This window comes from Melopsittacus undulatus, chromosome 1 (assembly GCF_012275295.1).
Source record: "Melopsittacus undulatus isolate bMelUnd1 chromosome 1, bMelUnd1.mat.Z, whole genome shotgun sequence".
NCBI classification, from domain to species: domain Eukaryota; kingdom Metazoa; phylum Chordata; class Aves; order Psittaciformes; family Psittaculidae; genus Melopsittacus; species Melopsittacus undulatus.
In genome coordinates, this window is record NC_047527.1 from 20,827,463 (window position 1) to 20,852,448 (window position 24,986).

Below are 24,986 nucleotides of genomic sequence, written 5' to 3' on the forward strand. Positions count from 1 at the left end.
GGCCACTGCCTCACGGCCCTCGCGCATGCGCACGACCATCGTCACCGCCTTCTCTGCCGACCGGCAGAGCCTGGCAGCGGCTGCAGTGACGGGAGCCCGCACCCCGCCAGGGGCTGGCAGCTGCCTGGCACCCCCTTCAAGGGGGCACCTCAGCGGTAAGGTGGGGCCGGCAGACACCTCAGCGCCTTCCCTCTTTTCCCCGGCCATGCCTCTTGGGCGGCAAGAAAGGAGGCCGGGCCTGGCCGAGCCCCTCTCCCCTCCGCCAGCCGCTCCGCTCACCGCGCTGCAGGTCCAGCTTCGTCTCACGGACGTAGTCGTCGGGGTTGCGACTCAGCACCTTGACCCTCATCCTGCCTCCGCGCACCAGGCCGCACTACCGGTAACTCTCACGGCCCGCGCTCACCCATGTGACCGGATGTGCCGGGCGGGCTGTTCTCGCGCGGCGCCGGAACCGGCTGTTGGCGGGCGGGGGAGCGGGTGAGAGAGCTCCGCCCCCTCCCGCGTTCCCCCGGGGCCGCCGCTTTTGCCGCCGTCGGCTATGAGTGCGTCGGAGGCCGCGTGCGCCGTGCGCGAGCCGGTGGCGGCCCCGCCGCCCGCGCGGTCCTTGCTCCGCCACGTGCAGTTGGAGAACCTGGCGGCGGGGCTCAGCGGCGGCGTCCTCTCCACCCTCGTGCTGCACCCGCTGGACCTCGTTAAGATCCGCTTCGCAGGTGAGGCCCAGCGCCGGTTCTGCGCTGCCGCAGGCCAGGGGCCCGGCAGGGACAGCCCGCGAGCCCAGCTCTCCCTCAGGGCTGCGGGCACACACCGCGCTCTGTGCCACGAACGCGCACTTCTCGCCAAGCTCACCGGTTCCAAGCCAGCGATCCGTTGGCTTGTTTCTGAGGGGTTGTACTGCCGATGGGCCCGTATGCCTCTGCGCAGACCCGTGTGCGGCGGCATGAGGGACCGGCGCTGGCGGTTAGTCCCGCGGCTTGAATAAACAGGCTGTAAACCGGGGGGATATTCTGTGGTTCTCCGCCCACACCCCTCCCTCGGTCCAAAAATAAAGTTTCTTTTCATTTCGAGAGACTCAGAGGCTGTTTTCAGGCAGACCTGAGCACTGGCCAGGCTTCTCCCTTGCATGGCCATTGGTGCCATAGGACGCAACAAAATCGTCTGTTTTTACTGGCAGATGGTCTCAAGCCAACGTTCAAAGTTCACCTTTATACCAACGAGTCTCAATGTTCAAAGCGTAACAATAGTGTTATAGTAATCTTGGATGTTAACAACTGAAGTATTGTTTTACAGAAAACTCCCAATTGCTTTGGTCATCAGCAGGGAAATGTGTCAACTTGTCCCTGGTGATTTTACTGTTAACATGAGAAACATGGTGCCCTTTTATCATACTTTCTTTTATAGACGTTGAAACATTTTGCTGTATCTTTGGATCGTTATTCTGAGTAAATCCATGGTTACTTTAGATCTCAAAAATAATGAGCTATCACAGAGAAGTTTTAGAAAACGTAGAAGCATATTTCCAAAAGGCTTTTTGCAAAATTAGAGTTAAACACTTTTATTGCATATTCTAGTATGAGTACATTCTGGGCTGTGTTATGAAGAGTATTGCCAGCAGCTTTTTCTCCGTCTCACACCTGTAAGACTGTGTCTGAAGTACTGTGTCTGGCTTGGGGCTCACCAGCACATAGAAGGCAATGACTGGCATGATTCCAGTGAAGGCGATCAAACTGGTGAAGGGACACATGACAGCAGGATGGGCTGATGAACCAGGATCAGGATCGGTTCATCCTTGTCAGGAGAAGGCTGAGGGGAGACATTATTGTATCATGTGACTATGTGGTTGGGGGACACAGAAGGTGAAGCCATATTCTTCTTGGAGGTAGGGCAAGAGAGAACAGGCATTAATGAATACATGGGAAATTCCAGTTACTTTAGGAAAGAGGATTTTTACTGTGAGAGTGGTCAAGTTCTGGTAGAGGTTACCCAGAGAAGCTGTAATTTCTTCAGTCCTGGAAACATTCAGGAACCAACTGGACATACAACCAAGCAATCTGACCTAATGACATCTGTGTTGAGCAGGGGAATGGATTAGGTGACCTCTGGAGGTCAATTGCTCATTTGGTTTGAAAATAACAATTCTTGTGTTTTGTCTTCAAACCAGGAAGTAAGAGCTGATACCGGAAATATAAAGTACAAGTAAGTAAAAGAAAGGAAGTAAAAAGCTGATAGCAATATTGTGAAGGTTCTGGTAGCATCATTGAGAGACAGACTTTCATTCACATCTCTGATTTCCCATGTTGTTTAATGTGTTTATAAATCTGACCTAATGGCAGCATGGTTAAAAAACCCCAAAGGTTGTTGGGAAAGGTCTAGCAGGGCTCATTCAGGAGGGAGAAAGGAGGCATTTGTCTTTTAATTTTGGGTGATTGTCAAGGTGTTGAGGCCTTGTCACACTCTGCTCAGAAAAAACATTTTGTCTTTAGTCCTGAAGTCTGTTGCAACATAGACTGTACACCAGTTTTAAAGGAGAATTAATAGTAAATGTGGCACTGTACAGAAAACAAATTCTCGGTTACAAGGGTTAATCTTGTTTGGGACACAAAAACTGTGCCAAGCATGAAACTTTGAGATTAATTTTCAGTAAAACTGCAATCTATCCTTATGTCTATAAAGAATGAAAGCTGCTGCTACATTGACATCATAGTCATTTAGGTCAGACAAGAGCTGTGTAGTTCACTCCTTCCTCAGGTAAGGTCTGTATAGGCCAGATTGGTCAGTCTTGTGTGCTGGAGTTTTGAGTAGCTCCAAAGATACCTCTTCAGGCAACTTGTTCCAATATTTGATTACTCTCATGGAGAAAATGTTCTGATTGGAATTCCCTCTGTTCCAGCTTGTGTGTGTTATATGTCATCTCCCCATTCACCATCTCACATGTCACCAGTGAATTTACTCTTTTGCTGCTACAGTAGGAGCAGTAGCAGTTACCACTCTTAAGTTGTGTGAACATCTCTGTTCTGAGTTCTAAAAGAAATCTGACAAACAAGAATTTGCCTCTTTTTATCTTTTTTGACAGTGCTATTTTCTGAATGTTTGGACAACCAGCTGTTTGGTTGTTGGGTGGGAGAAGTGTATTTGTTTGGTGTTTTTCCACAAATCCATTCAATGAGAAAAGAAGGAGAACACAGGAGGTTTTGCTGGAAATAATCTTTGAGTGTTCTGGTAAAAACTGACTTTGGAATCAGTAAGGCATGACACATTGAAAATGCTCAGAAAACATTTTAAAGGGGAAGATTGAATTTAAAAGGTGTTATTTGGGGCTTATAGAAAGCTCCTTATAGAAACATGTTGTCAAAGATCCCACACGTACCACTTGAAATGTGATGTAAAATTGCTGGAGTGCTAAAGAGAGACAAACAACTTCAAAGCTGCCTCTCACCAAAAATGCACAGCAGTGCATTTATTTAGCATTATCAGACTAATGGGAAATTTCCTTTCCTTTTGCAGAGCTTAAAAGGTTTTTTTCATCTTTGTGTTTCTTTTTTTACTTTTAAGTGTAGACTTAAAAAGTTGTAAACCCAAACTCTTGCATAAGTTGTAAACCCAAACTCTTGCATGCTTTTAAAAGGATAATTTTAAAATACAGCTGATCAGTTAGATTTCATGTTGATCTGCAGCTTACTTGGTAGTCTTTGTACTTCTATGGAGCCTTTTACACAGCTGAGCTTCAGACTTCCTGAAATGGGTCTTTTCAATGTAATTTCTTTCTTTCTTTCATAGTAAATGATGGATTGGAGCTGAGGCCAAAATACAATGGGATTATCCACTGTATGACCACTGTCTGGAAGCATGAAGGACTACGAGGCTTATATCAAGGGGTAACACCAAACATGTTGGGAGCAGGGGCTTCCTGGGGACTTTACTTTTTCTTGTAAGTAGAACTGTAAAGTGTGTCATTTCCTGCACAGTGTAATGTTCATATTCAGATACACACTGCATCTTCTTTTGGGGGCTGTAAAAATGTCCTACGTGGCTTATAAACTTGTGATTCTTTTCGTAAGTCCACATCTCTTACCCTTAATTATGTCTTGCTGGTTTAGAATTTAAAGTAATTTGAGTCAGAGACCTGATTTTGCCTTACTTTGACTTACTTTGCCAAGGACAGTGCATTCCCTTTATGCTGTGAAAATACTAAGGAACTTGAGAGATGGTGACATCAGTCATGAAGAATCCTCTAAAAGTGCCAGTAGACTCTGCTTAAAACCTCACAAAAAAATAAAAGCCTAACCTAACGTGTTAAGAATTGGAGAACGTGATCGAGCTAAATGTTTAACTAATTTTTAAGTTTTTTAGTGATAGTTGGATCTCCCATTGTTTCTGTGAATTACTGGGCTTTGCTTATAAACCCATTTGTTAATACTCAGTTTTTTCTATTTTATTAGCTGTGCAACTGTGATGTGATCTACTGCTGACCCTTATCAATTGTAACACTTTAGGGAACAGTTAGTTGGTATGCTTATAAAACCTTGTCATTAGTTACTGTTTATTTCAGTCCTCAAGCTTTGGTATACGTTCCTACTGTGGTTGAGCTCCTGTTAACAATATCTCAATCCACAAAGAGTGGAAACTGGATCAAGAGAAGAAAGCTCAGTGTATTTCTACGTTAGAAAACAGATACCTGTCAATGTTGCTCTCAATAAAAAGGAGGCTATCTAATTGGGTTTTTTTAGAAGTCTTGAGATCCAACAGATACTTCAGTGTGTGTCCCACTGATACTAACAGTAGTAATACTTTATCGATTTAGATATGTATTACCATAGTTCACTTTGAAAAGCTGACTGCTCAGAGATCAATTAATCAACTAAACAAATATAGTTTACTTAACATATTTGTTTTCAAAGGCTGTGTACCATCTAATGTTTTCCATTATCTTAAGTGAGATGTTTTGCTGTTTGTGGGTTAAATGATGTAAATTTGTTTTCACTATTACTAAAATATATTTTACATTTCCCAGTTACAATGCCATCAAAGCTTACAAGAAGGAAGGGAAGCTGGAAAGTCTTAGTGCAACTGAACACCTAGTGTCAGCTGCAGAGGCTGGTGAGTTTAAATGCAGAGAAGACTAGTGTTTGCATCTAGCCTTTCTGTATATTGCTCCCTGCCTTTGTGTGTCAGTGCTGCTTTTTATTACAGGTGGCAAATGTAAAGTGTTTTGAGTACAAATGCAGTTATTTATTGTCTGTAAATAAATCAATGATGTCTAAGGTGAATAGATGTATCACTGTGGTCACTTCAGTCTTGTTTAGAAGCAGTAGTTGTCAAAATCCTTTTTGACCTTGTTTTCATTGTATGTGTGTTTTCCATACTTAGTAATATATTGAGTTCCAAAATATAACTAGCTGCTATTGGCATGTTAACTCATTAAAAGTTTAACACTTAGACCTGGAAAAGAGAAGGTCTCTTGAAGTTAATAGAATAAATGAATTGGTCCAAGTTTCCTTATAAACTAAACATCTAAAATGAAAATGCAACTTCTATCTGCAAGACTTTTAATATGTTCTTGTCCATGCTTCTGTGTTGTATTTAATCTAGGCAATAATGAAGACGTTATTAGGGTGTTATGTTGAAATATAAGGCATATTGTTTAATGTGAAAAATAGTAATTTACAGCTGTATTTTCAACAACCTATAAAGCTATAGCAGGTTGCTTTTATTAACCTACCAATATGATTAAGCAAATTTCTCATGACTGAGGTGTCCATTAAATTTTGAACCATTGTATACCTGAAGAATAACCTGAGCAATCAGGAGTACCTTAAGAAGTTACTTAGGTTTCTATCTACTACAGATTACGCTACATACTGTGAAAAGGTGAGGCAAAAAAGGGAATGTACTAGGAATATGCAGAAAGCTGTATGCTCTACAAAAGGAGTAGGTTGGGCTTGATTGTGAGCTTTGAAGGCAGAGAGAGGGAACAGTGGTGGGCATAAACGTCACCTTTTTTAAGTAGTGCAAGTACTCTTGTAAGATAAGTAGCTTTGTCATTGTAGAAGCCTTGTGTTATACTGGACTGAACAAACTGGGACAAGCTTTGGAGTTAACATACCAACCACTCTAACTTCTGTCTTCAGGAGCCATGACTCTCTGCATTACCAATCCAATATGGGTAACAAAGACACGACTCGTGCTACAATATAATGCTGGTGTCGACCCATCAAAGCGGCAATACAGAGGAATGTTTGATGCTCTTATAAAGATATACAAGATGGAAGGCATACGTGGCTTATACAAGGTAATAAATTTTAAGAAAAATTCCAGGATTGGCTGGCACAAGTCAGTAGCATGGTGAGACTTGCAAATACTCATCTACAGAAAAAATGCAAGTGATTTCTGTATTAGCTCACTTTTATTCTGTGAGTCTTCTTTCCCACTGAAGAACTGCAGCAAAAAGGCTTAATCAGGAGAAAAGCTATTATACTGTTGAAATGTAGGAAATCACTGAAGAATAGAGTATAAGATTTATGACTAAGCCATCTTCTATTGGATGATAATGCAAAAATGAGAGTAAATCACAAGCTACTTTTTAAATTTTTTTGAGCCTTCCTATAATTATTATTAGGATAAGGAGGGCAGCAGTAGTGTAATCGGTCTTGTTGCTAGTGCTTTTTTCCATTTCATCCCTTATCTTTGTCCTTCAGACATCTTGTGGAACATAACATATGACTAAAGCAGTTGCTAATTTTTAATTCTACAATGGACAGTTTCACAACTGTACATTTGCCCTCTAGTTATTGAGGTCTGTAATCTGTCATCTCTATATCCATAAAATTTTCAGACTTCTAAATATGGTCTGCATATGTGTGGGGTTTTTATTCCCTTTAATTTAGAGAAACAGATGGCACCTGGGTTTGGACTTTTTGCCTCCTCCTTCCTTTGGGCCAAAACACCAAGACATTGGAAGGTGTGAAGAAACCTATTTTAGTTCGATCAGGCAATCCTGCAAGTAATGTTATAGAACAAGAACACTATCTCTTAGGAATTGCCCTGATTACTTAGTATTAGCTTATTTTATTTGCAGTGAAAATTAGAATCATTCCTATGCTGAAAGACTACTATGCCACATACTAGGGAATGCCAAATTCTGACACCAGGAACAAGGCATCTCGCTTATTCCTAAATTGAAATTGTCAGGATTTCTGATTTGCCTGGCTGCGTTTCTGCTCTGTTCCATGTTGATAAATTCATTTTTCTTGCATGTGTTAGGCTTTAAGATGTCCTTCCATTGAATTACTTTTTGGATTATTTATGCATGTAGTATGTGTTGCCTTTGGCACTAGACACTTCTTTGTAGTGTAGATCTGTAAATGAGGAATTAAAGCAGGTCCTTGCTTTGAAAAAGCAAATTACTTAAATCTGCAGAGCAGGTATCTATGCACACTGTGCAACTTTGACTTGACATCAGGATTACAGAATCCCAGGGGTTGGAAGGGACCTCAAAAGATCATCTAGTCCACCCCCCCTGCAAGAGCAGGGTAACCTAGAGTACATCACACAGGAACTTGTCCAGACGGGCCTTGAATATCTCCAATGCAGGAGATTCCACAACCCCCCTGGGCAACCTGTTCCAGTGCTCTGTCACTCTCACAGTAAAGAAGTTCTTCCTGATGTTAACGTGGAACCTCCTATGCTCCAGTTTACACCCATTGCCCCTTGTCCTATCACTGGATATCACTGAAAAAAGCCTAGCTCCATCATCCTGACACCTACCCTTTACATATTTGTAAACACTGATGAGGTCACCCCTCAGTCTCCTCCAAGCTAAAGAGACCCAGCTCCCTCAGCCTCTCCTCATAAGGGAGGTGTTCCACTCCATCATCTTTGTGGCTCTGTGCTGTACTCTTTCAAGTAATTCCCTGTCCTTCTTGAACTGAGGGGCCCAGAACTGGATGCAATATTCCAGATGCGGCCTCACCAAGGCAGAGTAGAGGGGGAGGAGAACCTCTCTTGCCCTACTAACCACAGCCTTTCTAATGCACCCTAGTATGCCATTTGCCTTCTTGGCCACAAGGGCACATTGCTGGCTCATGGTCATCCTCCTGTCCACCAGGACCCCCAGGTCCCTTTCCCCTTCACTCCTTTCCAGCAGCTCAACCCCCAACCTGTACTGGTACATGGGGTTGTTCTTCCCCAGATGCAAGACTACACTTGCCCTTGTTGAATTTCATCAAGTTTCTCCCCGCCCAACTCTGCAGCCTGTCCAGGTCTCGCTGAATGGCAACACAGCCTTCTGGTGTGTCAGCCACTCCTCCCAATTTAGTGTCATCAGCGAACTTGCTGAGGGTACACTCAGTTCCCTCATCTAGGTCATTGATGAAAATATTAAACAGCACTGGTCCCAGCACCAACCCCTGAGGGACTCCACTAGTCACAGACCTCCAGATAGATTATGTGCCATTGACCACAACTCTCTGCCTTCTTCCTTTCAACCAGTTCTTGATCCACCTCACTACCTGATCATCAAGCCCACACTTCCTTAGCTTATCTATGAGGATGCTGTGGGAGACAGTATCAAATGTCTTACTGAAATCAAGAAAAACCACATCTACTGCTCTACCATCATCCCTCCACCTAGTTACTTCCTCATAGAAGGCTGTAAGGTTGGTCAAAAATGACTTCCCCCTCATAAAACCATGTTGGCTGTTCTTAATGACCCCCTCATCCTTGATATGCCTAGAGATGGAGTCAAGAATAAGTTGTTCCATCACCTTCCCAGGGACGGAGGTAAGGCTGACCGGTCTATAATTACTCGGGTCCTCCTTCTTGCCCTTCTTATAGACTGGTGTGACATTTGCCATCCTCTAATCCTCAGGCACCTCACCCGTTTCCCACGACTTATCAAAGATGATGGAGAGTGGCCTAGCAATGACCTCCACCAGCTCCCTCAGCACCCGTGGGTGCATTCCATCCGGACCCATCGATTTATAGATGTCCAGATTGCTTAGCTGATCCCTAATCCAATCCTCATCTACCAAAGAAACTCCTCCTCAACCTTGTCTATGCTAGGGAAATTGGTACCTCTGGGTGGCTCTTTGACTTGCACATACCTTAGCCTTGCTCCATTTTCTGGTTTTGGGGGAGTTTTAATTTTTCTCTTTCTTGCTTTATTTGAAATGTGGCAGCTGCAGTTTTGTTAATTCCTATAAATTGCAGCAGCTGTAGTCCACATGAATGTCTTCTTTTTCCTCATAATCTTAATTTCAGATAGAGTTCCTTATAGCAGATAAGGGAATCTCAGAAAATACCACCACAAGTTGGAAATAAAATCTGAAAGTAGTTTCTTTCTGTTGAATTTGAGATTACTATTCTAAAGAATGGTATTTCTGTTCAAACATCTCTGTATCTTGCTCTCTATCGCACAAGGTGCTGTTACTGGTCTGAGCAATTCCCTTAAGTCCTTTGGGGCACAAGACTTAATGTCAGGATGCATTGATTTTTCTAGCAGGGATCAAAGCTGTCTGTATTAGCTCTGTGGGTATTGTTCATTCATTAAGCTATCTAAAGCTGTGTTCCTCAATAACTTGTTTGTGAACTTGGCCTGGTTTTGAAAAGGCAGGAGCCTTTCCTTCACAGATTATCCCAGTAATCATCTAGTCAGTGATCTTCCCCACTCTCCATCATTAGGCTTTGTCTGGGGACAAAGCTGCTCTGCTGCATACCAGGCTAAGAAAAAAACAGCTTGGGTTATGAAATTTGAGCACACCTATAGATCTCTTGGAGATCTGAGCGGTAAAAATCACTTTGCCATGAAGTTAAATGTCATCCACATTTGAATGCTGTATGGTTCTTTTCAAGTGTAAGGCAGGAGAAACCAAATGTAAAATACTCTTAAAATTGTAGGAAATGGCACTTTAAGAAAAACATTAAAATTTCTGAACTGTTGGAAAACTGATAGATGCCTAGTCTGGAGTAACTGACTACTAAAACTTCAATCAGGAATGCAGCTAACATTCTTCCTAGCCTCCATGTTTCTGTATTTGCATTTCAAGTTTCAGTGAAGATATAGAAGCAGCAATTAGAAATACATCTACTGTAAAAGAAACAGGAAATGCAGAAAAAATATGGAGATAAAAAAAATATAGTCATCAATACTCCAAGTAACAATACAGCATGCTAACAATGACAGCAGAATCATAGCAGTAGTGTGTGCTTGTTACCAAATGAAATTGGACACTTTTGTATGGTCATTTCACCTTTGGTAGGCAAGATCCAGCACTCTGACGATAAAGTATTTTTTCCAGTCCATGATTACCTAAGGCACTTAGCTCTCTTTATTTTACTTATGCTATTTTTCTTCTTGCAAATATGTAGCTTGTAAGCTAAGTGACTATGTCTTTGTACTTGTATACTGCAAAATCCACTGAGATTTGGCCATCTTGATTTTAACTTCCAGATTCTACAGATCGATAGAAGCACAAGTAACTTTCACATAAAAGATGGTAGAATTTTTCACCGTGAAGGAATCAAAATACATACGGAGATAATGATATAATTCCAGTGTCTTTCTGCACAAGTTGTCAGAGCAGGCCATTTTGATACCACTGGTCTTTGGCATGCTGAGAACCCAAATGAAGACAATACTAAACAGATTGCAAAGACAATCTGCTGCATTCTGTCGACACATATAGCAGAGGCTGTTCTGGCGTGAGCACTCTCCAACCATTCAGGCAACGATGTGGGTACCGCATGGCCAAATGAAGCTTGTTCTCTACTAAGCATAGGCTTTCCAGTGTGTACATATGCCTATGTTACTTTTCCTTGTGATTGGCAACCTTAGAAACACTAACCATAGGACATTTCTCTCTTGTCCTGAATCTCCTACACTTAGAGCTGTTTAAGACAACTTTAAAACACAGGGGGTTTTCCCCACTATCTACTGTTCAGAATTATATGCTTTACCATCCAAATTTCTAATTATAAAAATAATTCTGTCTATTGTTCTAATCCTTCAAAAGAGAATTCAGGCAGGACTTCTTTGAGCAACCACTGATTCTGTCAAGCCCTCATGGCAAAAATCTTCTGAAGATACGTTTTGATTGTTAAAATAAAAAAATAACAAGTACATAAAGTTAAATTATTTTAAAATTGACCTTTGCAGTCATATTTTTAGATGAAAAATAAGCATAAAATTCTGTCAAATTTTGTGGCAATGAAGGTTTTTGTGTAAATTGTAAGAATGAGAAAGCAGAATAGGAGAGTATTTCCAAAACTTCCTAAGCCAACATACTTAATTTACTGTGAGGAAAGCAGTTTTGCTTTCAAACATTTTTCCTGAAGGGCACATTGTTTTTTTACATACATTTTTTAATATTGGCCCAACATTAAAAGTCCTTCAGTCTCTGGAAGCTTTCCCCATCAGCACAAGACTTAGAGCATGCTAATACTTATTTAGCAAATATCATCAGTAGATGCTTGAGGACTCTTGGGTGCAAGTTATCCAGATCTGCTGGCTTAAATATAAAGAGTTTAGCACTCTTAAATGTTGTTTAACATTCCTCTTTTGTTGTTGGGGAGAATATTACCTCATTCTCCTGTGATATAAATACATCATTCTAATTCTTTCCAAGTAAAGGGCAGTTACTTTCTTTGCCTTTTAACAGTTTTGTTATCTATTCACAGGCAAATGCTTGTGAAGATTTTCCCCGCTACTACATAAATTTCATACTAGTCCTTGTTCTGCTTGTTTCTTTGATGCTTCTGATAATTTTGGGGTGGGGTTTTTTGTTCCTTCTCTTCTGTTTTTTATGTTACTGGTTAATTTTTCTTTTTTAATTCAGAATTTCTGAAAATCAAACTTGTCCTTTTCCCACTGTTTGGTTTAATTCCATTTGTTCTCATTTGGGGAAATGGGATTTTTTTCCCAACAGCTTTAGCCAGCCCTTAATGCATTTTGTCATTTCATGGTCACTGATTATTAATTCATTCTCATTGTTTTCTACTGTGAGAAGAAAATCTTATCCTAAATGGATATAATATTGGAAACTTAAGGAGAGTTAATTTCTGAAGTGGTAGAAGATCTGTGCAATTTTTATGCCTGCTGTTGTTTTAGGATTTGGGTTTTTTTCCTGTAAGTTATGAGTTTATGGAATAATATATCATTTTGTTCTGTTGCACTGTTCCAGTGGACTTCTGCCAGGATCCCTTCTCTTTTTCTTCTTCTTTTCTAGGCTTTTAGTAGCATATTGATAAATCTTTATTCAACATGCTGGGTTTCCTATTTAGTCTAATATAGAGTTTCATTTCTGAACACATCTTTTAATTCCTCTGTCGTATCGGAATGGATCATGGGAAATAAGATAAAACTATTCAGTGCCAGTATTTAGGGGAAAAATCTGTTTCTTTGAGTCCTTTTACCCACATTTTGATCACTTACTCCATTGTAATCATCCCTTTGCAACAGTTTTCAGGAAGCTTTTGGCTCCCTTAAGTTATTTCTAGCCAAGATAATTAATTCCCCATTTATTTGTATTTTTCCAGTGTAAGTGACCAAATCTTCAAAAAAAGAATTAGTGCTTGTCAGAACTCATGCAGCTGTCTTACTCATTTCAGCTGAGCTAATCCTTCTCCAAAAGAAACCTTCTGTTTCTTGTAGAGACCCTTCAGAAAATACCTGCTTTTCCCCTTCATTTCAGCTTTTTTGAAGAAGAGATTTCTGAATACTTTCATATTGTACTCTTACTGTCCATTACTGCCTCTTAAAAATGCGAAGCATTTCACAGACTGCTTTGCAAACCCTGCTGGGCTGTTTTGGGATGTACTCTGAGCAGGATGAGGAATGCACTCAAACTGATCTGAATCTTAGATTTGTTTCTTTAATGTAAGTCATCCATAAGTCCTTGTGTGCCCTTGAACTTTTTGCTCTGTCTGTGTATGCAAGACATTGAGGTGCTGGAGCAGCTGAGAGAACTGGGGTCATTTAGGAGCAGAGGAAAGGAGGCTCGGGGGACCTTCTCGATTTCTATAGCTGCCTCACAGGAGGTTGTAGTGAGGTGGGTGTCAGCCTCTTCTCCCAAGTAACAAGTGACAGGACAAGAGGAAATATCCTCAAGTTGCACCAGGGGATGTTTAGATTGGGTATTAGGAAAAATTTCTTCACCAAAAAGGTTGTCAAGCATTTGAACAGGCTTCCCAGGGAAGAGATTGAGTGACCATCCCTTGAGGTATTTAAAAGGCATGTAGATGTGGTGCCTAGGGACATGGTTTGGTGGTAGACTTGGCAGTGTTATGTTTACGGTTGGATTCAACAATGTTAAAGGTCTTTTTCAACCTAAATGATTCTATACATACAGAAATTTTTAATATGGAAATGTTTATGTATTATACACATTTGTACACACACACACACATGTGCATATCTGTCTCCAGGACTTGACCAAGAATTCTTTTGTACCTCCACTGCTGATGGCCCTCCTCACTGAGATGCCAGCTTCCATCATTGCCTTAACAGCTTTAGGTGGGAACTGAGCAGCTCAGCATCAGTCCTGGAAAGGGTCAGGCACTGAGCAGCACATTTGCAAGACTGCAGCTTAATTAATATTCTTAGAATCCTGATCCATGTTGCCAGCTTTTTAAAACCTGTGCTTGTGTTCTATGAGAAGGAGTCCCTAAGCCACTTGTTTTAACTTACTTATTAGGTGTTTTTAGCTTGTACATCATTTGGAGAAAAGTACATTTATTACACGTCTGTGTGATGTCTGCCATTAAGAATATCAACACAAAATCAGCTCTGAGTTATCCTGCACAATGACGAGTTGTGCAGTCACAATTTGTAAAATAATGGGGGACATACTTACGTGTGTAAACTGAGCTCTGTCAAGTTGTGTAGTTTTTGTGCATTGCTGTTTAGCCTTGTTTTATTCCTTTTTCTAGGGATTTGTGCCTGGTCTGTTCGGAACTTCACATGGAGCACTTCAGTTCATGGCATATGAGGATTTGAAACTGAGATACAACAAGTATAGAAACAGAGTGTCAGACACAAAATTGGTACAGTTCTTGAGAATAAGAATGTGTTGTGGCATGTGAATAAGCATAAATTTATTCCATTTGTCTAGGTTGTAGTGCAGCCAAGTGTACAAAGTATTGCTACTTTAATTGGAATGTAGAACACAGAAGGAAATAAAATTTTTTCACCTTTTAGGATCAAGGAACTGATTAGTGCTCTTTTCCTATAGGGATGCCAACTTCTTATTTTGGCAAGTGTTTTGAGAATTGCAGAGGGAGGAATGGGTTTTTTTATCTTACTTTGTGGAACCATAGATGGTTGTCTTAAACGCTTAGAAAACTGGTCAGGTGCAAGTTGGGCAAAGGTAGTTTGGGGGGGGAAATGTAGAGTATTGTTTAGCTCAACATTTAAAAATCAAAGACGATTTTGGGAAATTGGGTCATTTAAACCATACTTAAAGCAAGTGTGGTAATTTTTATTGCTTTTAGAACACTGTGGAGTACATAATGATGGCAGCTGTATCCAAAATATTTGCTGTGTCAGCAACATATCCCTATCAAGTTGTGCGAGCTCGTCTTCAAGATCAACATAATACATATTCTGGTGTGTTTGATGTGATCCGCAGGACATGGAGGTAGGCATGCAGAATTAAAAGCTTATGACTTAGCAAGTGAGTCTTACAGAATCAGAGCTATGTATACTGATTTCCATGCCAACTTGCAGAATCAATGCAGTTCAGAGCAAACAAAATATTAGTTGTACACAGCCATTTTGTACAAGTTGCCACTAATAGCAATAATCTAAAGACAAGGGAGGAGATAGGAGAGGGTCAGTGGTAGGCTTCTATTGTTTATTCTGTCTCCCTTCTCTCTTTCTCAGCAAATTCCACTTATAGGTTAAAAAATAACATTGAGTTGGCTGTGCTGGGGCTCTCAAACGACAGCAGTGTTGTGCTGCTCGGGGTTGTGGGTAATCCAAATTCGTGGCAGTAGCAAATGAAAACTAACCACAGCTGTTTTATACGGATGTCCCTGCATTACTGTGGGACCTGACTGCATTTGAAGTCTAGTCCTAGCTTCTGGTAGGACCTTTAGAGAACCTTTACCTCACACCTGTGTCCGTCTTCTCATAAACCTTCTTCCCTCATCTCCACAGGGCATGTGAGAGTTTTCACACAGAACTCTGTAGTTACTAAGGTTGGCCACCTGTGCAGTATGCAACCAGTGATGGGTTAAGATTTTATATATTAGGCTCTGTAAACAGTATAGGAAGAAATTACTCTGAAATTGTTACTCTTACCTGAAGTAGCTCTCTTGAAGTGCAAGAAGAAAAATTCCAGGCTTTGTTTTATGTCTGATTTCAATTAAATGCATTAATTAAAACTAAATATTTTTCTTTGTCTTTAAAGGAAAGAAGGAATTCATGGGTTTTACAAAGGAATCATCCCCAATGTGATCAGAGTGACTCCTGCCTGCTGCATTACCTTTGTTGTTTATGAAAATGTGTCTGGTTTTTTACTTGGTTTTAGGAAAGAAAGTAATTAAAGGTAGGAGCTTGTGTTCATAAGGAATGTATCCTTTATTTTTTTTATTTATGGTCTGGGGGAGATTTAGTTCAGCAGACATCTTTGACATTGTGAATTGACCTAGTATTTTGAGGAAAGAACATGGAGATAGTAAAACCCTGTCAACATCTCTTCTGCTGAATGTTTGTTCTTGCATTGCTGCTGCCTTCTCTGAATCAGCTCTGCCTCCTTGAAACAGATGACTGCAACTGTGAAATAATAGTACTGTGACTGGGTGAAGGCAACTGTGCAGCAATTCAGTTCATCCTGGCCTGCCTGGAATAATAGACTGATGTGTTTTGACAGGTCTTAACTGTTGGTCAGATTCCACTCCTACAGAAGTGGAAAACTTCATATAAAAGCAACTCTGGGGTCTGGCAGAACTTTCTTAAATCTTTGTCTGAGTTTCATGAAGAAGTAAGCAAGGTCTTCTGAATCCACCTCTGTGTTATTGGTCAGATTTTAGGATATAGAATGCTGCAGATTCCATTGCTCATCCAACACAAAAATGCTGCCTCAGTGGGGTGCAGTTTGGAAACTTTGAATTGTTTTGTAAAACAGCTGTCCATTCTCGGGTTTGAATAATTGACAATCTGGTGAAACCCAGTTCTTGTCTCATACTAGACAGACTTGCATTGTGGTTTTTGGCTTGCTTTTAGCACCAGACCAAAGTATATGTTGTGTGCATTGCTGGCCCCTTACTGAATTCATTTTCTCTCTCGTCCCTGCCTGCCCTCCCTCCCAACCCTCCCCTGTGAGATTCTGTCTGTTACTGATACATCTGACCAAATATTAGTAAGTAAATGTGTATTTGAATGTAAGCTTACATTTTAAACATTTTCATTTTCTAGTAACCCCATAGTGATACAGTTTTCAAACCAGTGTTACAACAAATATGAACATGCTTATTTTCAATAATATTCTCTGGAAAAAGGAAAATACTCTTAAGTAGTCAAAAAAATGCTGTGCACAGGACTTAAAAAATGATTCATTAATGTCTTCTGATTTAGTCTAAGGAAAGGACTGTGAGAATATATTGATCGCTAACTTAGCAATAAATTAAATTACAGTACATATCAGTAAATTTGTATAATAATGACATTTATTGGTATGTCAATAATTGCTGTCAAGGATATGTATTTTTCTGAGATTTGGGTTTTATTTTTTTAGTTCTTCTTTAAGAAGATGCATTACTGGTCATTACTAACAACTGCCTCTGCTGTTAGTAGGAAGTTATTAAGAAGTATGTAGAAAGTATCACTTCACTAAGGAGGAAGTAAGTTAGCAAAGATCATTCCACAGGGAGGGGGAAATAATCAGTTTCATAAGGAGTGGAGGATACTATCCCGCAGAACACTTGAATACAGAGAAGTTTCCTGTTTAACAGAAAACTGGCCTAAAGTAGAAACAAGCATTTTCATTAAAAAAAAATATAACTGGTTAGGGATTTGTTTTCAGTTTTAAGTTAAAATCTTACAATTTCAATATTTTATGAATTAGGATCTTTTTAATCTTAATTCAGCAATCCGCTTGCTTGTTCCTCTTGATCCTATTGCCACATACCATATTTTTTGTATACTTATTAATATTTTATACTTTCTGTTCCACAATCCCATCCCCTCTACTGATACAGTTAATAATCTCATCTGAAAAGGGCATGTGGCCATTAAGGCTGTCTTTGGTTTCTTATTATGAAAGTTTCTGTGTGTATTTAGCTGAGGATCAAATTTGCTGGAAGTTTAGCATGAAAATTACTGTGTAGATTCTAACAGCTACTAACTTCTTCTGCCTTTGGAGGATTTTTACTTGGTTTTGTGTGTTTTCTAGTACACAGAATGAATAACCAAGTTAACTCTGCCACTGAGGATCCAAAAAATGTTGTGAAAACATATGAATAAAAGTTGTGCACTTATTAGCCTGAGTTAGTGTACTCGTGCACCAGGATAAATGCAAAGACAGGCTACAGGCATGTACACAATCAGTTACTGTATGTTAACTGACATTCTCTAAATTCACACCATAGCTTAGCTCATAGTAACTTGTTTGTGTCCAGATACCTTAAAACCCATCCTCTGAGCCAATAAAAACAGTATGGTTCTGCAGATACAAAATGCCAGCTGTATAATTTGCTGGTTTACAGCAGTATCATACATCAGCTTGCAGCTGGGAAAGCCCAAATGCTCTCCTAGCCACAGGTGTGTGCCTCTAGCATTCTTCACAAAAGCTGCAGACAAGAGCTACCAATTTGAGATGTATGGGAAAAATCTTATAACCTGCTCAGAAAAAAAAACTTATATTTAATTCTAAATAGCTGAAATAAATTAATTAGCTCAGATTTAATGTTTCTTCCTTTTCGTTTCTGGGAAGACTGTAGATTTCTGCATGTTATACATGCTGTATCTTGTTGGGGTTTTTTTTATTTCATTAATGTAAAGTTGATTTTGTAATGTAAACATGACTGTTGTTGTTTCCCTTAAGAATCTTTAAAATTAAAAAAAAAAGGCAAAAAAAAATAGTTCCTCACTCATTGCATTTGGAAGAAAACACTTAAAGCACTGAAGTTAATATTGTGCTGCCATGATCAGAATTGTCATTTGTCAAGGCTGGAGATTGCAGTCAAAAAGCTGTGACATAATTCCTTCACTTTACCAGTACACTTTTTGAAAGCCAAGGCATTTCAACCTGTCTTATTTCTATATCCTCCAAACTATTTAATACGTCTAGCTTTTACTTAACACCAAAGTGATTGTATAAATCTGAAAGACTAAATCTAGGAGAATTATTTTACTGGAGCAATCAAATTTTGTAACTGTAAAGTTTTTTAGCATCTGCATGCTAATAGTGGAGACCAGTAACAGATGCTTATACTGAAATTCAGTCTAGTGACAAGCAAAAGAGGGAGGGAGAGCTTACATAGTCTATTTTTACTTAAGTTGTTCAGAGCAAGGTATTTAACACCACATCATCTAGGTCACAGTTAAGTCACTGGGAGTTAGTTGAGAGACTTAAGAGTGTTAACAGCAGAGCATCCTATTCTGTAGTCAGGTTTACCAGGGGTAGATGTTACATACGTTTTCTGAAGGCTAAACCCAAGATCTGAGTTTACTTTCTTAGAACTTTCTATGAAGTCTTCTAAGAAAATTATGTTTCATAACACCATGTAAACACTTTAAACACTTTGATAGTCAATAAAATAGCTTGGATCTTCTATTTGTATAAGATCTTTTTTATTTGATACAAAAAGTTACAGTTAACTCTTAATATGGTGGTGGTATATTTTCATACATCAAATAAGGAATTAAAAAAGTTAATGAGCTTGGGTTTGATATTTATATTCTAAAATGACTGTTGTAAAAAGCCTCTGCAATGTGCAAAAAAAGGCTAGACAAAGACTACAGATGCAAGAGTCTGATGCCTTCCATTCAAATACTTGCATCCAACTCCATAGAAATACATTCTGAAGAAAATGGTACAAAATAAAAAAGGGGGGGGAGGGGAGAGAAACTGTAAAAAGGGAGGGAGAGTTATTTTGGTAGTTCTTCAATGATAATGCGGGAGACTGAGTTCCATCCAGTAGAAGCATCTCCCCGTGGATAATCTGAGCAAGTCCCGACCCAGATGGCAATGTCCACCAAACCAGCATTGATCCCTTCACACAGACCTTCCACTGATTAAAGACAAAAATCAGGTTACCTCAGGAGACACAACTACTTTGTATTTCATCACTGAAGAGGGACACCAGCACTTGGGAACAGCAGTTCATTGCAAGCTCATGCTGTTTAGTTAAACCTGAATAACACTTTTCAAAATAAAAACTATTAATTAGAGATGTGGCAGCATAGGTTAGAGTCATGCATTGCCTTTATCCATGCTACTTCTTGATGTCTGTTGCAGTACCTGCAGCAGGTCACAACCCACAGGATGGTTACATGGGAGGTACACCTGCATCTGTAATTCAAATTCACTACCTGGTAGCTGGCATATGGCTTCAATCCCACCTAGCCATCCTTTTAGCAGTGATGGGGAGGGGGAATAGGCACACAGCCACAACTGGCTTCCACAGCTGAGTCATGCAAAGGTGATTGCCACCCTGTAATCTTTTCCACTCTTAATTCATTGCTTCTGTTCCACTTCTGCTGTCCCTTTGTTTTTTTCCCCCACTAGCACCACTAGTTGGAGGTGGGTTAATGAAGACAGGTGGGTCCTCCCCCTTCATGAAGAAACCCTATCATAACTCTAGATGTTAGATTTCACAGTCATTAAATAGTACAGGGAAGAAAATTGAGAAAGTATAGACGATGTTAGTCCCCTGTTCCTACTGTCACCTTTTATGTTGAAGTAACTTCACTAATTTGCCTTTTGCTTAGCAACTAATAGTTCCCACCTATTTCACTTTGGAGATACATTTGTGCCCACCTGAAATTATAATAGAAATTCCAGGAGGAATTAATCTTATGCACAGATAATATACAAGTATCAGTGTGACATGACACTGTTCTTGGCAAAAAAAGGAACTTTCTCCACATATAAAATGACACAGAATGTTTCTATAGTCATGTTGTAGCAGAGATCAGTAGAACTGTCTGGACAGAAATCTCTTCCATTTCAAAATTGCAGGATATAAGTGCCATGAAAAATACCACAGTAATGAAGTACCCCTTAATAAATAATTCTTATACTGTTACTATTGATAGTCACCTGTGAGACAGCAGAGTAGGAGTAACAAGTGTTAGCTGGCCACTCTTCCTCCTCCTTTCAGTCTTTTGAGTTCATAAGGCAGATTGTACCCTGGGCACTTGGTAACTAGATTTGCTACTGGCTTCTCCATCTCTGTTCATGCAGTCTCAGCATACATACCTGAAGAAGTTCGGTGTATATTAATAGTAGAATTCAGCTCCGGACTTCCTTGATCTAAATAGATTATGGCTTCAATAGGAAGTGGCCCAGCACATTCTGCTCCATTAAAAGTGAAGTACCAGCGCTGACAACAGGCACTTTTGCATTTTAGCCGAAGTGATCCACTGAAGAGAACACGGAGAGCACTGTTGGAGCGCATCTTTGTAAATGTGCATTCCTGAGAGGAGAAAAAAAATGCTTCGGTAGCAACCTCTGGGTTTTAACCTATTTATTTTCTATATATTTATATTTAGGAAATAGATTTAGGAATATATTAGAAATATGTTTATTTCAGAATGGTTTCACTATTCTCTTTAGTCCTATCCCTCTAGAAAAAATAGAACAAAAGAAGAAAAAGTACAGCCTGGCAAATATTGTATGGTGCAAAAATGCAGAAGCAGCACCTCATAGATGGTAATGGGAAATGGGGATTGTGGAAATTCTTAATTTTATTTAGATAATATCTGCTGTTAAGATAGTAACCTAGTTACATTCTGGGGTTCATGTAAAGGGGTATGACCTGTCGGAAGGCTGTGCACAAGTCCTTGCACGAGAAGACAGTGCAATTTCTGTTACCAGAAATCTTGGATTCAACAGTTACAGGATTTGTGAGAGGCTTAAACTCTCCACAACTGAAAAAGAAACGTTTTCAGGTTTTTAAGAGGTCATTATTACCTGTCTTCAAAATACTGGGTATCAGGGGATGGGGGAAGCTAGGGACAGTTCTACAAGTACATGGCAATAAGAAATGTCAGCTCAGAAAGGTTGATTCTCTAAGCACAGCAATAGTAGTTAAATTTCTCCAACCAATCTGGGCATTGCTTCATAACTGATTGATCACCCCTCCTATGAAGACAGGCTGAGAGAGTTGGGCTTGTTCAGACTGGAGAAGGCTCCAGGGAGACCTCATAGCCACCTTCCACTACCTAAAGGGGCCTACAAGAAATCTGGAGAGGGCCTTTTAACAAGGGCATGAAGTGATAGGACAAGGGAGGATGGCTTTAAACTGACAGAAGGGAGATTTAGATTAGACAACAGGAATAAATTCTTCACTGTGAGGTTGGTGAGACACTGGAACAGAATGCCCAGAGAAGCTGTGGCTGCCCCATCCCTGGCAGTGTTCAAGGTTGGATGGGGCTTTGAGCAACCTGGTCTAGTGGAAGGTGTCTCTGCCCAAGGTCCCTTCCAACCCAAACCATTCTATGACTATGAAAAGGGTTCCAAGGAGAAACCTGTATGATTGGTGCTACCCAGCCCACAGAGTCAGATTGAAACTGCTGTGCTTGGTGCAGTGCAGCATCCGTGGCAAAGCTAACTTACTGCTATCTTCCCAAGATCGATGCCATAGTTAAGTGCACTCCATGAACACTGCTTGAAGTTGGGCGTCCAGGACTCCTCGATGCTCTCGCGCATGCACTCGCCCTTCTCCCCCTTCAGCCCATCCCGTCCTGGGATCCCAGGTGTCCCAGGGATCCCGTTGGCTCCTGGGTTTCCATCCCGTCCAGGAACGCCACTGGGGCCTTGCAGGCACACACCATTGTACTGAAACACAGAACAGATCTCGCTGCTTCCATCCCTCACTCAGAGGCTAACCAAGTTAAACACAAACAAACACAAACAGCCTGCTGTGACAAGTGATGTCTGGATCACCAAGAATTTGCTTCCATAGAGGAAAAAAAGGAAAAATAAAAGTCCAAAGATAAGCAATGTCAGCAGAATTTGCTATAAATGAAGATGCTGATTATTTTACAAAAAGATGCAAAAATCCTATAATGAAAATGTGGCTGTGTCCAAGGATTAAAACCTTCTGGAAAACCTCAGAAGATCCAAAACATTTCAATAAAGAAACAAAAAGGTTGGGTGTTAATAGTTACTTTCTCCTACCCCACCATGCTTGTGGCACTGTCTCGGACAATAGGCTTCCATTCCTATTTTTCCCTTTCTTTAAAAAAAAGAAAACAGAAAACCAAACAGCGAAAAAAAACTTTGCATTTCACAGGGAGCAGAGCTTAGTGCCGGTTTCTTCCTGTTACTTCTGCCTGTTACCCCTTCTTTGCAACAGAATCAAGTTGCGACAGTCACACCCCACAAGTCAGACTCCAGAATGCACACAGTAAATTGGTGTTGATGCGGATGTGGGAAGCTGCACCCAGGAACAATCCCAAACTCAGGAACCTCATTCATAGCAGTGGGAAGGTACACGTGGGAGGGTCAGCACAGTATCATTCTTCCTAACCACAGCATTGGAAAAGGTCAAACGTTGCTCTCCCAAACCACAGTTAACACACATTGCCTTTGTACCTTATGAGAATTGGGGTTGCCCTCCTTGGAGAGAAGGTTTATGCAGCCCAGAGCTCCTTTCCCAGCAGCCTGAGCACTGAATGCACACATGGGACACCCATGTGTGGAGCTGGGGGAGCAGGAAGAGAGCAGGAATCCGCAGGGGCTGGTGATGGCAGGGCTTTCACTTCAAATGCTCTTGCCCACCTGGTGACTGATTGCTTCATTTCATCCCAAGGACACACAGATAACTACATTCTGCTCTTGATCTTTCTGACATCTCTTCATCCGTTTTAAACTACCTAATCCCTATCCGTTTCAAAATGAAGTGACCAGGCAAACTATTCCCCCTCCTGGAAGCCATACCAGCACTGCACCATGGAAGTTGTAAGCTACAGCCCTCTGTCCTTTGTCAGGCTGGTCAACTTTAGTCTTCTGGGGTTGTTCCTTTTTCAGGGCTTTGGTGCAAAAAGCAGCATCAGCATCACAGGCTCGGCTGGATCCACTCCACAAATAAAACAAGTGAGTGTATGAAGAGGTCTAGTAAGCAGTGAAGTGAGAGCTGGACTAATCTATGCTGGCATTCCCTTAGTACCTTCACCAAAGAAAACACTGTTGACAAATGGCAGTGTAAATAGTGGAATGCTATAATCAAGAAGGACACATCTAGAAGTTGTTAGCTGAAGAGCAGGCTGCTGAGCAAAGCACACACTGACTCAGAGACCATGTGAATAATGCAAAGACATTTTTGTTTCACACAGCACTGGTTATCTGCTTTTGCTGCTCTTTTTCCATTGGATGCTACTTGTAACAGTGACTGGCTCTGGCTTTCCACATGTGGTTACTCACCACAGAAATGCCAAGGATGTGGAAACTGGGGAGAGCTGGGGGCAGATGAGGCTCAGGACTCATGCTTTCTTATGCTGTAAATGCATAAAACATCTCTCAAAATGTCAACTGAAGGCAGTATCCCCTCTGGGGCATACCTTTTATGCTGCCCTGAAGGGCTTTAGCTTTGCTGCTTACTCTGTGGCACTCAAAAGCATGGCACAATGCAAGAGGAATGGAGGATCCTAAACCACTGCTCCAACAAAATCTCCATGTGTGCAGACTCCTTATTGTCAATGCAATTCGATTTCCACAATTAAAGTGAAAGGGTAATAAGGTGGTGTGAAAGTGAAGGAGCTTTGTACCAGTGGTGCTTCCAGCACATCACTTCAAGGGATCTCTCTGGAGCTGACAGCAGAAATGGCCCTGTCACTGCTTTTCTATAGGAGGTGAACAGCAGTCCAGACACTCACAGAAACAGCTTCACATCTGCTTTCTGCATTCCAAAGACTGGAAAATCTCCCTCTTTTCTTCTATCCCTGAGACAGGATAGTCCCTGTGCATCCAAGTTTCTAGTTGCAATGGAACGGTAGTCCCAGGTGCCAGACGGGATAATGCATCAACACCACAGCAAGGCAAAGGGGGGTCAGTAAGCGTGCAGATACGGGTTTTGCAGTAACCAACAGCTGCTAAAGAGCAGTCCTCTGATTTCTCTGTTTGTCTTTTATTATCCACTGGCCCTCTGGGACCTGAACAGCATCACCACCGACGTGCAGGGAATGCGGGTCTCCGCCACGGCCGGGAGCGGAGCCCACGCCGGCTTCAGCCTCAGGCTCTGAAAACACGAAGGGAAGACACGCACCCACCCGCCGCGAACCAGCGCTTTCTATCATAGCCCGTCCAACCCTTCCTCAGCATTTTCCCCATTCGGCACAACCAGGGCGTAATAAAAACCAACCCAAGACAGAACTCAGGCAGCACTGGGACCGGCGGCGGACCCGGCGGTGCCCGGCCCGCAGCGGCAGACAGGTTTTCCGAAACCTCTGATTTTTCCTTTTTTTCCCAACCTTTCCAATGGAAGAGCCGAGCGGCTCCACATTCCGCAGCCCCCGCGGCCCCGACCCCACCGCTCTCACCATGTCCACCACCTCCCGCTGCCGCAGCGCCTTCTGCTTCCCCTTGGGGCTCTCCGAGCTGCCGGGCGGCGGGGCTGCCGCCAGCAGCAGCGCCAGCAGCAGCAGCACCGAGGCGGCGGCTCCCGGGGCGCAGGGCAGGGTGCGGGGCATGGTGCGGGCCGGGGCCGCGGTGCTGGGGCCGGAGGCTGCGGGGCAGGAGCCGTGTCCGAGCGGCAGCGCGGGGATAAATGAGCCTTTCAGAGCGCGGAGCCAGAGCTCCCTCCCCGGGGGGGGCGTAATTTCCATCCTG

The 24,986-nt window shown here is 41.5% G+C and overlaps 3 protein-coding genes across 3 annotated transcripts in view; 1 reads left to right on the plus strand and 2 right to left on the minus strand.

Moving 5' to 3' along the window:
- DCAF13 (DDB1 and CUL4 associated factor 13) overlaps window positions 1-424 on the minus strand; it is a 20,193-nt gene extending 19,769 nt beyond the window's left edge. The window contains exon 1 of the mRNA XM_005150911.3: window positions 280-424. Within this exon, the coding sequence (XP_005150968.2) occupies window positions 280-349 (70 nt within the window). The 5' untranslated portion in view covers window positions 350-424. The remainder of the gene's footprint in view (window positions 1-279) is intronic.
- SLC25A32 (solute carrier family 25 member 32) lies at window positions 167-18,075 on the plus strand. The gene is made up of 7 exons (XM_005150910.3): window positions 167-710; window positions 3,775-3,925; window positions 5,009-5,094; window positions 6,126-6,286; window positions 13,921-14,034; window positions 14,482-14,627; window positions 15,402-18,075. Exons 1-7 carry the CDS (start codon window positions 539-541, stop codon window positions 15,535-15,537), a joined length of 966 nt encoding a protein of 321 aa, XP_005150967.1. The 5' UTR covers window positions 167-538; the 3' UTR covers window positions 15,538-18,075.
- A 712-nt stretch (window positions 18,076-18,787) lies between these two features.
- CTHRC1 (collagen triple helix repeat containing 1) lies at window positions 18,788-24,922 on the minus strand. Its single transcript, XM_034069671.1, has 4 exons — window positions 24,698-24,922; window positions 21,774-21,995; window positions 20,415-20,631; window positions 18,788-19,224 (listed from the first exon to the last, which is right to left on the minus strand). The coding sequence occupies exons 1-4, from the start codon at window positions 24,845-24,847 to the stop codon at window positions 19,082-19,084; spliced, it is 732 nt and encodes a 243-aa protein (XP_033925562.1). The 5' UTR covers window positions 24,848-24,922; the 3' UTR covers window positions 18,788-19,081.
- Between the last annotated feature and the right edge of the window lie 64 nt (window positions 24,923-24,986).